A 16,219-nucleotide genomic window follows, 5' to 3' on the forward strand; every position below is an offset into this window, starting at 1 on the left:
GATGCTTACTTAATCTAGCTTGTTTACCAGTACTAGTACAGCAATCAACAGGGGAGAATTTCATGCTACCTGCAAAGAGAATCTGTAAGAGTGTGGCAGCACATAGTCGGAGTAAATCAGTGGCCCTTCACAGATAAGTAGCTGAGGAGAGAAATTGGCTTTTTTTATCACCTCAACGCCAGTACAACGAGCTAGTGTTTGCTGCAGGTACTGGACAAATGGAGCCTGCTTGTTCTTTTTAAAAGCATTGTATTTTTGCAGTTTTACAGCTTGTTGAAAAATTTCATACCCCGTCATTTTTTTTCAGTTCACCAACCATTGGCAGTTAACCAATATGATAATTTGGGACCCTGATCAATCAATGGCCCCTTGATCCTGTTTTTGCACGAGTGTAGCTGATTTGTGATAACCAGAGAGCTGATCAGTCAGTCAACCAGGCAGCCAGTGGAGAGCAGTGCTGACAGCAGAGCAGAGCTGTTGTCTGGTATCAGTATTCCACGGCATGGTAATGGCCACCATCTGAATACCAACACAGCACAGGAACGCTGCTACGCACAGACAGGACACAGCTCTGTAACTCTCTTTATATCCGTGTGAGTGTGAAGGAATAAGACACTGTTGGCAGGAGAAGGCACCCTGGCAAACTCGGCTCTGGCATTGTGCACGTGTGTGTTCAGTGATAGGAACGCTGCTTCCAGGACTGCAGCAGGACACGATGATGAAGCTTTGAAAGAATCTTTGGGAATCTAATGATTCGATTCTTCGTGTCAATTTTCAATATCAAAACTATTTATTTATTCAACAAATGTCAAGGATAGCACTATTTTATGCTCTTACTCTAGTACGCTGTGTGCCAAACCATTCACTTGTCCTTTGTCCACTGAAATGCAATATTAAACAAAACTGATAGGTCTACTGGCATTGATGAATCTCACTGTCTGACAAACAGAAAAAAATTGGATCAAAGTTAGTTAGAATACGCAGTTTTTTTTAACACATCACAATAAAAGCTATTTTTGGCATTGCAAGTCTTGTGTTGATGAATTCATGTGCTCCTTGGATGGTCCCATTTAGGGAATTGGGAAGTCATTCTTTTGATATTATGTGTTCATGAGCTTTAATATAGAATCAACATGGTTGCAATTAAGAAAATGTGTTGTATTTTATTGCTGTGAGCATTTAAACAACACATTAATAACAGTTTGAAACTTTTTATTACAAAGTGATTTTGTCCCAGACTTGTTGCTGCACCAGTGTAATCTCTTAAACTACTGAAATATTGCTTTACCAGACTCAAAGATAATTTCCGCAATTAATTTAGGTCCATGAGGACAGCAACTAATAGTTACAACCTAACATTATATTACAAATTACATGTGAGCAAAAACATTACATACAATATATGAAATAAAAAAACAACTATGTTCACCCTTAATGTTTCTGCATGTATGACTTCTTCCAAAATTTCTGCCTACTTTCCAAGTTGTTTCAATTTGAGGAGGCATTCACTATTTTTCACATTATTCTGACACCTTAGAAATGCAGGTTGAATCAATTTTTGTGTCTATTGCCCTCCCAGCCAAAACTAGATTTAAAAGTAGCACAGATGACCAATTTCTGTTTGTTTATTCTCTCAGCTAATTGTGCTCTTTCTTCTGTCACTTGCAGTGAAATCTCTATTACGCTTCAGTTCCTATAAGCAGCCATTGATAATGATGTCATGGGTCAGAGGTTACAGTGTGTGGATAATAGTTGAAGTTGGAGTATATCAATCATTTTATGTTATTGAGATTCAAAACCCAGCCCCATGGATGACGAAAGGGAAAGAATTAGAGCAGGTCTGATTTTTGAGGTTGATACAATATTAATATGTGTTTGAAATAATTTAGTTTACATGCCTGTCCTCCAGAGGGAACCTTTTACCTCAGGTCACCATAAATCCTCGCTCATGTGGTGTGAAAAATCCTGTCACATTTTCTTCCTTTTCTGTTTTTTCCTTTCCACCACCTTTTCTTTACTTTGGAGTTGTGAGTAACATGTGACACTAACTTTTACTATCTTGAACTTGACACTTGAACGTGCTGAGCAACAGGCAGGTTTCATAACTTGTTCATACATGATGCAAGCCTTTAGAGGCAATGTTTTTTTTGGTGAGAGCGCAAGGGTGTCAAAACATATTTACTATTTGCATGTCTGTTACATCAGTCTATTTTACACCAACCTTTATGTGGAGCTCTTTTTCTTAAAAATTTGTTGGCTGCTATATCAGTGAAAGTATCTTGTGAACCTTAGGAAAGATTAACATACCAGCCAGAGCTGAACATTATCCAGGCTGGTAGGAGGGCTGTCGTCAAAAAGCCAGAAGAACATTTTGGCCAGAATAAACTCCTGTAGAGCTGCAAGGATTAATGGATAAGCTGTCATCTATTGCATTAATCGCCAACTAATTTGATAACTGAATAATCAGATTGAGTCATTTTTTTTCCAGAAAAAAAGTCAAAATGCTCTGATTCTAGCTTCTTGAACTTGAATGTGTCCTGGGTTCGTTACTCCTCTATGACTGTAAACTGATTATCTTTTGACAAAACAAGACGTGAAGATGTCATCTTGGGCTTTGAGAAACACTGTGACATTTATACTGTTCTCTGACAGCTAATAGACCAAACAACTAATCGATGAATTCAGAAAATAATAGACAGATGAATCCGCAGTGTAAATAATCGTCAGTTGCAGCCGTAGTCAGCAGGTGAACCCGTTTGTGTTGGTGAAGCAACTCATTCTGAGTCTTCAACTTGTCGACACTTCCTCAGACAGGAAGGAGGATGCTGTTGACACAATCTGCCACTGTTAGATTATCGTTAGAAGTCACCACCAGAACACATGATGCTAAATCCTGTTATGTGGCTATAAGTTTAGGTTCACTAGTTGAATTACATCAAAAGTTAGTTTTTCAGATACTGCAGCAGTTTATAAAAAGCTATTAAGAAATAAATCTTGGGTTGAATTAACTCCATTATAACAAAACTGCATCAAATGCATTTTTAACAAATAAAACTGATAGGAGATAATAGAGATAATTTATGATCAAATATTTAAGTCTCAAATAACACTGTTGTGTATGAAGTGATTGATCTGGTTGGCATCAAGACTGTTGCTATTAAATAGATCTAATGGTTTATAAAGCATCATTTAAAGAAGTACCTATGAGCCAGTGAGGACCACAGAGGCCATTAAGTGAATGCAATAACTTGTTTAAGAATAAGTCTATTAAAAATGAGCAGAACTCGAAATTACTGTAAGCTGGTGCTGCTACGGTAAATAAACTTCCCTCTGTCTCGTAATCTCAGGTTTGTGAGGACAAATATTTTATTTATAGAGTATACAAATTTTATTTAGTTTCAAAATTCAGATTATGTTAAAATTTATGCCAAGATTTGAGACATAGTAGCAGAGTAAAATGTCCTAGAAAAATAAATTTTGTCTTTTTTAAAAAAAATATTAATTTAAAGAGAAAGTAACATTATGCATGTGTTGAATGATTTATTGATTTAAGCATTTTAATCTAAATCTTAATGTGTAATGTCAAAAAATACTTAAAAATTGCTCATCAGAAGTTTAAAAAGCTTGACTGGATGTCCTCAGTTGTCTTGTTATGTACAACTTACAAACATATTCACTTTGTATTGATATAAAAAACACAAAATCCTCACATTTCAGAAACTGGAACTAAATGTTTCACATCTTTGCGTAATCACTTCAATCGGTAGGCCAATCAATTATTAAAAGTATTCATTAAATTTCTGTCTATTGACTGAGTTTATCAGTAATTTTTTATCTCTGATATTATATGACTCTAAAATTAATGATTTTGTAGACATGTTTGTTTTGCAAGCTGTTAGTTCAGATAATAAATAATAGACACTGGAAGGGGAGAGCTACTGTCTGTCGTGCACTCTCTGTCTTCCATATACACCACTACAGAGCCGGAGCTGAAAATAGGCAGCTGAAAATAGGCGGCTGAAATCTGTAGCCGAAACACACGCTCCTCACCAACACTCACCTTTCAAGGAAACGCTCACACTGTTCTGCAGGAATATGCTCACACGCTGACTGATAAAACCCTCTTTCTGTTTGCCAGTAGCAGCAAACCTCTTTTGGAAATGGTGGCAGGAGTCCAGGCTTTAGTCGGCTGGCTCTCTGCTTCGACACACACCGGGATCGACGCACGCTCCCTGCTCTCTCTCCATCTACTGACTCTTTCAGACATGCACTGTAACCTCGAAATGCCCTGCCAGATTTACTTGCCAAATCACCCCAAGTTAACTTTGAGTAAAAAAATCAAATACCCGCTCTCACTCCACTCCACCGATGATGATGAGATAACAAGACAGCTTAACCTCACCACGTGCATTATATATAACGTCCTGCTCTGGCTCAGCTCATGTGGAAGTTGCCACATATCTCGTGAGCACTGCAACACTGCAAAGTGGTTCCAGTATTATTCGAACTGGATATGTCCTGAGCCAGTCTGTATCGGTGCTGATTTAGGCATATTTTAATGAAGCGGTATCGACTAAAATAAGGCCTATCAAAGTATGATCCTGTTTTTATTCAACTGTCTTCTGTCCACCTCAGTCTGCTGTTGCTGTCATTTCAATGTCAGATACATGTGTCAGTATATTCAAAAGGTTGTAATCTGTTTAATTATATTAATAATGGCTATTTTAACAGAGATAAAAACCAGTACAGTTCAGACACCTAGTGTTCTGTCTATATTTGAAATAGTCTTGGCTCCAAAATAAGAAGAATTAAATGATTTAAACTTCTATTTATTGATGCCCCCACAGTGTTGCATGACAGAGAGGAACCCTCAATTTTGATTTTTTTTTTCTCATGTAGAAAAACGCAAGCAACCCTCAGCTATTATAGAGAACCCCAGGAATAAGTCCTAAAATCCAGAAATTAGTTAGCATTTCAGCACTCCTGGTTCCCTCGTAGTGAAGTCGAGATGTTTTTTGAATGGGTGTTTGATGAGAAGACTGAAATAAAGTCTGTGGTTAAGCTTAAGAGACTTTCACATTTTGTTCTGTGACATGAAATACATCCGTAAATACTCTGCTCGTGAACTTTGAAACTTTCATGTGTCTTTAGGCGGTTGCTTATTATTGGCTAAAGGAAACTATAACAAGTTCTGCGACTGTGATGTTGTTTCTTTATAGCCTAACATTAGGTTTTTACTTTCTGCGACTGCATTTAGGCTTCAAAAGTGATAGACGTGATGTTAATTTGTGAAGATTAAACATGTAAGCATCATAAAAATGTGTTTGCCACAGAGTTTATTTTTTTAAATAATCCAAATCAAATGGAAAAATCCCATAGGCTTTTTGTCCAGGAAACCAGGGCGACGCCAACTTATGCATCGTCCTACAGAAAAATGTCATCCCCGGGACGCTGTGTTGGACCACAATAGTGCAATTGTGCTCTAAAGATTTCTAGAAAGCTGTTTTTTTTGGCCCCTCCGTAGCCTGCTTAGTGGTGGATTGAACAGGTTTTAAGTGTAATTTGTCAGTCCATATTAAAGCTTGGTATTGTTTAAAAAACTATGATACCAGTACCAATACCAGTTCCTTTAGTGATTGTAATACCAGTCGAGTACTTCATTTGATTCCTTTTTTTCCTATTCAGTACACATCATATGAATGAAAGCATTCAGTTGTATAAAGGTCACCAGATGCCAAGGCGTATAGTATAGTCATACTTTTTAACGTTTTTATGGCGTCTTACTGAACTGCCAGCTTGATCTTAAGCAGCTTGCTTGACTTCATCACACTACGGACTGTCTGGTCATAGCTGCCATGGTGGTGGGCCAATTGCATGTCACATTAAATCGAAGAACACCTGCAGTGATAGGCTGTGAGCTAAAACGGAAAAATAGGCGTTTTTCTAGATCTGGGTACAAAAATGATTAAATGCAGGCATTGTTTGACTGGAGAAGTTTCAGTACCACTTGATGCTTTATATATATGTTATTTTAGTTGATGCCCAGCCCTAGTCTGCAGTATGCTGAGCTTATATATATATATATATATATATATAACTGTAAATAACTGATATAACCCTATTTCTATTGTGAAGTTTGAAGAATAGATTTGCTAAATCAACATGGTGCCTGTTAATAACAGCTTTCTATAGGTGTTATTGTGCACTTGACACTGAAACACGAACAAGTTCCTATTGAAATCTTCACACATTTTGATTTTAAGTTTCCAGTTTCCTTTCCCAATGCCTGATGATTTCTTATTGAACTTTTGCTCAGAGGGATCTTTGTCTCTTTCTGCCCTTTCAGTCGTCAGTCGGGTTGGACAGTTGCACAGCATTTTGTTCTCCATGTGCAAAACAAACCCTTCATACAAAATAGCATCCATTTGTAAAGAGGACTTTTTACACCCAAACGCATGAAAGACCATTTAAGAATATAAAGTAGTCCTATGAGACATTTGACTGAACCCAATCACGCTTTTGTGGCAGGCGTTCCAAACTTACAGTAATGGATTAAATCAACATTTATGTAAATGTAAGTATTAAACCGGATTTAATTTGGGCAGATTCCCAATGTTAAAGGAAGCGGATCGGGACATCCCTGGTTTAAACAATCAACATGGAAATTTTCCAGAACAGAGGCCTATGTGTGAATGCTAAAAATACATTGTTTAAACAGATGGAGGAACCCAGCAGAGTGACAGGGTCCATGTCTGAAAGGCGCTCACTGCTGGTTTTCTCTCTCTCTGTCCCTCCTTTCTCTGCTCAAAGACGGTTAATATAACAGGTTTATTGTACCAGTCATGACTCGCTTCCTTCAGTGTGACAGATTCATTTATTTAATAAAACATGGAGAAAATCTCACGCCTCAGTTCCAGTCCTGTGATGTGACCAATCCTTTGACATACAGCTTTACAAAGGAGCCTCTTCATACTTTTACTGCCAGTAATTATTAACACAACTTTCATGGCCTCTTCTTTGTTTAACTGTTTGACCTTCAACTTGACTTCTGGGGCTTTGGCTTCTGATCTAATGCTCTTTGATCTGTACAGTAATACATCATAATGACATTACACTACGTTACTTCAAATACTCCCACATAATAATATCTGTGTTGCATCAGTACTTACCCTGCAGCCTGCACATAAGTGTTTACAGTATTCCCCAAATCCTGCTATCCTTTATTTTTTATTAGTTATTTTGCTGCTGTGGTTATATATGGCTTGCTTTTTGTAGTAATGTGACCATGTTAACCTGCATACATGTATTTTTGGCCAAAAGAATAATCTCATATTCAAATCAATCTAATAGGCCCTATCATATTTCCATATCACTGGTTTTTATTTTGAAAATTTCATAATTCCAAATGTTACAATCACATCTGTAAGGCACACAGTAAACACATGACAAAAAAAGAACTAAAAAAATACTTATCTGCTCTTCAGAAAAAGAAGACTTTTCCCCCACATTTGTGAAATTATCAATAGTTTTCTGAATCTCAGTTTCATCTGAGAATTGAATCAAAACAATGTTAATGGGACTCATAAACCAACTATTTACTATTACTATTTAGGAAATATGGATTGATATTGAGGTTGATATTTTTGGATTTAAGTTGTTAATAGACAGTTGCTTGTGCTTATATTCACCTACTTTAACTCTATATGAGTCTCTGTGGGTGGTTTTTTACAATTCTGCTTAGCGGCCTGGCCTCTGTTTTTTTTTTTTAAATTTTTTTTTTATGTGGACAATGAGAGTTCAGGGAACATGTACATCAAGCTTCTCAGAGCAGGAAATCTGTCCTGACTGGCCCAAGATTCTCATTGTGAAAGATGTTTGGTCCAACTGTTGGTAAAAGTATTTTCGGATTTCGTATCTAAGGGGAAAGTCATCCTAATTTGTGTATGCAGGAGGGCTGCAGAGCTGTTCGGACCTGTTAGGATTTCGCAGAGAAAAAAATCTTTGTCTTAGATGATGAAGAAATACAGGATGTAGAATTTTCTTTTAAGATAATAATCATTTCTTCATAGATATAAAGTGAATTGATGCATCAGTCCGTATTAAAAAAAACAAAAAAAACATGACCAATGTTTAATTAAAACAGGTTTTGCTTTCTTTAATTATTCCACTTGTACATACTGGCATTAAAATATTCCTAACTAAAATGCCTCCAATGTAAGAAGTGAGTTTATCCGAGCTCATGATGCATGAGGAGTTGCCATTGAAATCAAGTGGGCATTTTTAAAATTTATATTTTTGTAGGAAATTCCCTCTCTGTGTTTCCCTGGATAGTTTTTACACGCTGAGCTGTGGTGGAGGGGTCGTAACATAAAAAGGGAAAGTTTTTCAGTTGTCAAACGGTTACAGCTTCACATGAAGTGTGTAAACTTTGTATTTTTTCCAGAACAAGGTGTGTGGACTTTGTCCCTTTTCACCTGCATTGGGAAAAATCAAGCACTGGAATACTTATATTGTCTCGTTTAGGTTATTGTAATGGCATTTTTACCTGTTTAAATCAAACTTCTTTGAACTGTCTACAAACTGACCAAAATGCCGCTGCTCTGCTTTTAACAAGAAACAACAAGAAATCTCACATTACACCAATTTCATCCTCTCTTCACTGGCTTACCGTTAAATTCCATATACATTTTAAAATCTCGTGCTCACTTTTAGAGCCTTGATCACCTCGGTACATCACTGACCTCCGACTGTATTCGCCTTATCAGCCCAACAGTTACTGGCTGTCCCTCAGACCCGCTATATAACCTGAGGTGACGGCGCTTTTCAAGCTGCAAATTATAAAATGCTCCCCCCTTATTGCTGCAATCCCTCAATTCGTGTCATAACTTTATGAAGCAGCTGAAAACATTTTTATTTAGACAGGCTTTTTGTTAGAATGCATCATCCATGTTATTATTATTATTATTATTATTAACTTTTATATGTTTTATTCCTTTGTTATCTATGTGTGTCTCTGCCCTCATCTGGCTTGTTGTTGCTGTGATTTTTCTCGTCAGCTCTGTGCTGGTTATCGCTGCTCTTTTATTATTTAATTTTGCTTTATTGTGTATGTTTTTAATGTAAAGCACTTTTTGATTTTTATCTGTGATAAGTGCTATGTAAATAAACTGTACTTACTTACTAAAGTCAGTTTTGAACATAGAGCTCAAAACGTCCCTGAAATTCAAACATATTATATTTTGACCAAAGTTTTGTTCATCATTTCGTCATAATTGAATTGTTCATAATCTGAAATCACTCAGCTTTTGCTTTTTAACAAATACTTTGACACATCAGCATCTCACAGTGCGCTCTCCCTCTCCTCCACAGCTTGATGATCTTCCTTTTGACATAGTAGTTTGTTTTTATTTCCCCTCATTCTTAAAACTCATAAAGCCAGTCACCGTATATTAACTGGACTTAACATAATTTATATCAATGAGCTGGCTTTTCACTGTGATTTCCACCGAAAAAACGAATGTGAAACTTAAGTCTCAGCTGGCATTGTGTCATTGTAACCCTTCACTGAAAACCGAGACGGTGATCACATCATTTATTTATGTTTAATAACAATTTGCATTTGACAATGAATTATTTGGTTTGAGTGAAGTTTGTAAAAATTAGACACATGGTGCATGAAAACTGATCTTCGTTTGAATCCTGTGAGTGATTCTGAGAGACTTAATGAATACAGGCCCAGAGTTTATCCGTCAGCTGACCCATACTATCTGTTTATTTACCTCTGTGTGTGTGTGTGTGTGTGTGTGTGTGTGTGTGTGTGTATGTGTCTTTGTGTGTGTCTTTGTGTGCAGTGTCTAACCAAACTGGTGTCATGTGTCGACCTGCTGACTGGTTAAGTGGTTGTTGTACCTGTTGTTTGCCAGCTGATGGTTTGTGCTGTTTTTGGAGTCTGAGGTCAAATTAAAATCCAAACACAATTACGTGGCATTGGTTTAGCTGACACTAATGAGGGAGGAGAGATGGAGAGAAAGGGAAGAGGAGGACAGAGAGGGATAAAGGGATGCAGTGTTCCCCAAAGAAATGTTCTGTTGGTGGGTGGGAGTTGTGCAGGAATGTCAGTGGTGGTGAAAATCAGTCACAAGTGCAGATTAGTTTGAAAAGTGGTGCATTTGTGTGACATGGAGCCTCATGCAGCAACAGTCTCTTAAATTGCTTATATTTTCTCTTAATTTTCTGGTTAGAGAAAATATGACAGAAGTCAACTCCACATGCACCAAACACTCTTAACCACCAAAATCTGCTCTGACCTAGGTGTGCTCAATGACGAATCCCACTTGATCATAAGTCACCTATTAGCGTAGGTAACACTCCCTAAACTCTATATAAGGGCAGGTTTTGTGCAAAGACTCTTGACACGTGGCCAAGACTGGAGACATGACGCCAAAAAAGGCTGGAAGAAGAAAAAGAACTTCTGCAATAGTAAAATTGACGTAGGCCTACAGTTAAAAAACTTCAACAAAGTATATGTGATTTTAGGAAGATGCATTTAAATATTAAAAGCAAAAGAACACATGCAAAAGGTTTAAATAAACTTCATAAATCAAAATAATTAGAAGAAAAAGCAGCAAGTCCTCATACATAGTATATGTGAGATCTGAAACCATTACATTTTTTTCTTTTGCATTAAAAATGACTTACACGAAAAAAGAATTGGTCGCCAATTAATTTCGATTAATTATTTCAGCTGCACTTGTATATTTTCCTATTTTTTGTTTGTGTTAAAAAAGTAGCTATCTAGTAACAGTAGTGAAGTAAAAAGTCCAATATTTCCATCTGAAGTGTAGTGGAGTAGAAGAAGAGAGTGGCATTAGATAATTAAGTAATGTAAAAGTAACCTCAGATTTGTGTTTGAGTACAGTATTTGATTAAATGTACTTAATTTGTAGAAAAACCATGAGAGCATTTTTAATACAAGACGCTTACAAAATATCCTCAACATTTCTTTTCAAGATGCTTTTCGTGTGTTGTCCTTGAGGGTAACAACAAACACTCCAGTCTTGTACTTCAGAGCTTTTCAGCAGCACTTGAACTCTCTCAACAGACTTTTTAAATTAATGCACATTGCCATGAAGACAGTGCAACGTGTACAACAGAATGTGTTTTGTACAATTCTGAATTTAATTGAAACAAATGTTCTGTGGGGCCGTTAGCAAAATTGTGCCTCTTGTTGCATAACAGTTAATGGGGATGGAGATTAATCACTAATGGATGTAGTAGAGGAAGAGTGGGATGAATGTGGAGGCAGAAACACTGATGGTTTGGAGAGAAGAACAGGAAAGCAAAACAGATGGACAGCAAACACACAGACAGACTTGTAAATATGTGGAGCTGCAACGATCAGTCGAAAGAAAATTAACTGGCAACTCTTTTGATCATTGATTAATTGTTCAGCTGATTCATCAATCAGAAATGCTGCAGTTTGATGGCTCCAGCTTCTCACATGTGAGAATTTGAATTTGTGATGGCCATTTTTCGAAAAAAAAATTGAAAATATTCAGTAGATTAATTATAAGTTATAACAGTAAGTTGCATCCCTTAATATTGTATGTGCACAGCCACTTTAAGCATGAACTTTGTCCCATAGTGTTCTCTCACATGTTAAAGAGGCAGCTGTTTTGACCACATACATTTTCTGGTTGACATACAAAACAACCAGCCACAGACTGTTGCCGTGACATTTTACAGCGGCCAGTTTGAAATGAAGCAACTGAGCCTTCAAAGTAGTTGAATTTTTTCTGCTTAAAATAGTTGAAATTTTCCTGCTCATACCCGAGACATCATTTGGTGCAGTGGGGTTGGGTAGGCTCCTGTTATAATGCTACAGGTGTCAGATATGTGAGAATGTTTAATACCAATAGAGCCAAGCAGGAGAAAATGTGTTTTTGAGGTGAGAGGATGAGCGTGAACCGTGCAGGGAAAAAGTGCATGTAATGACGTGCTTCTCTGTATTTTTGTCTGGTCGCGTTGACCACATCTTGAACACGGTCTAATCACCCTTAGGTCTATTCTGATGGATGGCTGGACCCAAATATTCGGCTATTTGGGTAGGTATTCGGTTCTGGATCTGTGTCTGTGGGGATTGACTTGCTCTTGGAGCCAGCCTCCAATTAAGGCACTGCAGTTTTTGGCTTTATTTTTCAGCCTTGGAGGCTGCTGCTTGATTAAAAGCCTCTACTGTAACCTTAACCTGTGTAGGACCACAGTAACCCTCTAACACCATTATAAACCCATCTTTAAGGATAATTCCTGTTCATTTCAACTTGGGTCTTATTTTGTTGCTTTGGCTCTCATTCTAATTATGATATAATCATTAATAGGGATGCACAATAATATCAGCGCATCATTGATACCGGCAGATATTGGCTTTAAAATGAATCAGAATTAGCCAACATGCTGATTTCAGCCGATATCTTAAACCAGTATTTTTTTTTTAAATCGATAAAGTGAAAATGTACAACACTTTTCCATATTTTGCACAATAAATGGATATTACATACAGTAAAAGCATTGTATTTAATGTCTCCATCTGCTGGTGGGCCATCACGATAAGAGTATGTATAATATGATGTTAATTCCACTACAGAAGAGACTTGATGGTCACTAAAATTAAGTGGGGAAAAAACTGGATATATTGGTATCGGTTAATCTGCTAAATTAGTTGTTATATATTGGCATATTATTTATCGGCAAAAAATTGACTCAGTAATATCACAAAAAAAGGCAAAAAACTTGGTCAGACAGGTTGCAAAGTAACTTCCAGCTTAGAAAAGCTAATTTAGCAGTGAAAATGAAGGCCGACAGTAAAGTTATGACCCCAAACTGTCTGCTATCATCATCTGTCACAGTTTACAGAGCCACTTCCTGATTCAACTTTGACCTACTGTACTTACAGTAGTTTTGAGCACACAGTGTCCTTGTGCAGCAGAAATTAAGCTGTAATAAACCCGAATTGTTCTTCGTCTTTTCCCTTTACAATCCTCTCTTCAGAGACAGAAGCTAGCAGTGAGAAGATGGTATGTGGCAGTCGAGTTTACCAGCTGACTGAACAGGGAAAGATTTTTCCCTCTCACCCTCTGTCTGTCACTCTCACGCACACACAGGAAATCTCAGCCAACATTCGTGGTTAGTGTGTCAGTAAGTCAACCAATCAGTGAGGCAGTCTGTGATCTGCTTTGTTGTGCCTACTGTTCAGAGGGGGAGATCAGATAAACGGTCCCAGATCAACACACCTGAACTCAGCATTCAGTAAGCATTCATGTTGGTTCAGATACGAGTCAGCCGCTTTCCCTGTTAATCAATGAATCTGTAACACATGCTTTGAGTCAGTAATCAGCAGTCATTTTGGAGAGTGTAATGTCTTCAAAACACTTCAAACTGAAGTGTGTGTGTGTGTGTTTGTGCTGCTGCACTGCTGGTGTGTCCCTGCTTCATAGTCAGCTGCAGAGTGAGAAAATGACTGTCTGCTGATGAATGATGTTGCATCAAAGCTCATATTTAGCTAGCCCCCTTACTCTGGGTTTATGCTGAATCACAGTTACTTAATTTCCCCATTTACCACAGTTTGTTTGGGGGAAATGAAAAGGACTTCCTGTATGATTCATACTGTGAGGTAGGGGTTTTTATTTTGGGAGATTAAATGCTGTCGGCAGATCAGATAACAATGTATAACCGACAGAAAGGTACTGGGAGATCCTCTGAAGACACAGTGGAAAGAACAGAAGCTTTTTATCTTTTTCTGAATTAAAGTATGGGACACGGAGAGATGTCGTGGCAACTAGGGGTCGACAGATTATTGGCCTGGCTGATTATTGGGGCAGATATTTGAGATTTTGCCAATTGTCTGTATTGGCGTTTTATTTTAATGATGACCGCTAAAATACATTTATTAAAGTGCAAAGAAAGTGTCAGCATGGAACGAACTATTACTTTATAAAACCTCAGCAAGCTATATAAATAAATATAAATTTTCACTTGACTTATAAAAAAGAAGTTGTTGGGAACTTTCTGTATATGTTGATTGTCTCAGTTTTGATTAAACATTTGATAAAGGCATTTTAACAAAGTTTTGTGTTGGAGTTTGTTGTATTCCCAATTCTAAATATTGACAGAAAAAAATTCAATTTTATTGTAAATGCATATTGGCTCAACCTATTGGTTATTAATAAGGCTGCACCTAACAATTTTTTTAAAATTTATTAATCTATTGATTCTTTTTTCAATTAATCTATCAATTTTTTTTTATTAGTCTAACTATTATTTTTTTATTACTCGATTAATATAACAACGAATTTAACAAAAATAACCTTTTAAAACTTGTCATACACTGCAGGGCATTATTCCCCATTATTAATGCAATTAATTAATGCAAGAGCTTGTTCCATTCAAGTAAAAGGAATGTAGCGCAATCTACATTTAGCAAACAAACAGCAAAATAAAAAACCATGTAAAATATAAGTCACTTAACAAAACAGTTACTCTTTGTTACAGTAACAAACCTTAAATCTAGCAGTTCAACAAAACATCTTACAGTAAAATTAGTGCAATATGAATAACACTATAACTTTTCTCTAACGGAAATAATTATAACTAGTACAATCTTTCTGCATCAAAATAGTCCAGCCACTTTACCGACTGTTGCCTTTATTTGAAAGGACTGTGCCATTGTAAATTTTACATTTATACTGCCATTTTAATGTAATGCAATTGTTGGGATGGCCTGTGAGTGCAGCACCTTTGCCTGATGACATTGTGTTGCAAAAACAGATGACTGCATTTCCACTGAGTGATGTTATGCAACTTCTCCTCTCACAATAACATTACAACAAGCATGCTGATGGATGTTCAAAACATTAGCACATTTCTTTTTATTGCAGCCACCGTGCTAGCTGTCATTACTTACAATCGAAGGCGACGTGGGCGTGTTATGTGAGCAATAATGTAAGGACAAGCCCCTTTTATGTGGGAGCGGCCACATATGAGGGATTTCTTGGAGGTGATAGTTCATGATTTCTCAGAGGAATTGTGGATTCAAAACTTTTGGATGAACCACTCAACTTTTGAAGAGTTGTGTGAAACAAAAACACCTCTTGCAGCGGCTGCTTTATCATGCCCGGGGGAGCCAGTTCCTTCTGACAAGCACATAGCCATAGCATCATGTGACCTATAGAAGCCGAAAAAGTGTTTCCATTACAGTTTTGCACAATATGGCTTTTTCGTATAGCCGGAAAGGCCACCTCATGCAACTGTAAAAACTTTTTGACGACAGATGGGAGTTTTTTTCAAATTGACATGTTTCCATTAGGAGTATTTTATATCCACAATTTCAGTTTGCGCAATCTGAGGCTAAAAAAACCCTCCTCCAGACACTTTGAAGAAAATAAAGCCATTTTTAATCACTGAAGCTTGTAAACATGTTTAAGTTATAATCCAAAATACAAGTATGAACCTGAAAATGAGCATTAATAGGTCCTCTTTAAAAAATACAGACAGAGCTGAGACTAAACCTGCAGTCTGTTGCTCATAGGTCGATGATGTAATGTTTTGTGTGTGAGTGTGTATTTGAGACGTACTAGATTTTAGTGTGTGAGAGCCATATGTGAGGTATGTGACGCATACTGTGTGTGTGTGTTGTTGCTGGGTGAAAAGCTCTATAGTTAGGTCCCTCCTTCGCTGTCTCCAGGTTACCATGGGGACAGGAGGTAACTCTGTGTGTGTGTGTGTTCGTGTGCGTGTGCGTGCGTATAGCTATCATGATCTGTGAATTGGTAGCTTTTCGTAGCACACTGCAGTCGGATAAGCAGCGAAGTCGGCCAGTTTGTCTCAGCTCTCTCTCTCTCTCTGTCTCTCCTCCTCTTCCTCCCTCAGTCCCTCCTTCCTCTCCTCAGTGTTCAGTCGTTGTGTCTCTCTCTCTGGTAGATCGACAGTGGTTTTCAGTCGTGACGGAGAGCTGAGAGCTGATGAATGAAACTCCGGGAACGACAGACAGACAGATAGGCCGCAGGCATCCAGATCAGATCGCTTACTGTGTGTGTGTCTCTCTGTGTGTGTGTGTGTGTACTGTAATTCAAGCCTTGCTTTATCTGTGTGTGTTCTTGTTTTAGGTTTGTGTGTTACATTTTTTTGTTTCGATGTTGGCTCTTAATCCTTGTTTGTCTGTACA

General features: G+C 37.4%; 1 protein-coding gene across 10 annotated transcripts in view; it reads left to right on the top strand.

Annotated features, from left to right (window-relative positions):
- The window catches only part of slmapa (sarcolemma associated protein a), an 81,144-nt gene that overhangs the window by 11,385 nt on the left and 53,540 nt on the right, over nt 1–16,219 (top strand). Inside the window, exon 1 of one of the 10 annotated variants that reach the window (XM_088069989.1) lies at nt 15,944–16,085. The exons of the other annotated variants lie outside the window; for them this stretch is intronic. Coding sequence (XP_087926115.1) covers nt 16,017–16,085 — 69 coding nt within the window. The 5' untranslated portion in view covers nt 15,944–16,016. Of the gene's footprint in view, nt 1–15,943; nt 16,086–16,219 lie in introns of those variants that run through there. 10 annotated transcript variants of the gene reach the window in all.

Source organism: Plectropomus leopardus, chromosome 2 (genome assembly GCF_026936395.1).
Source record: "Plectropomus leopardus strain MGB_pleo_1.0 chromosome 2, ASM2693639v1, whole genome shotgun sequence".
NCBI lineage: Eukaryota > Metazoa > Chordata > Actinopteri > Perciformes > Serranidae > Plectropomus > Plectropomus leopardus.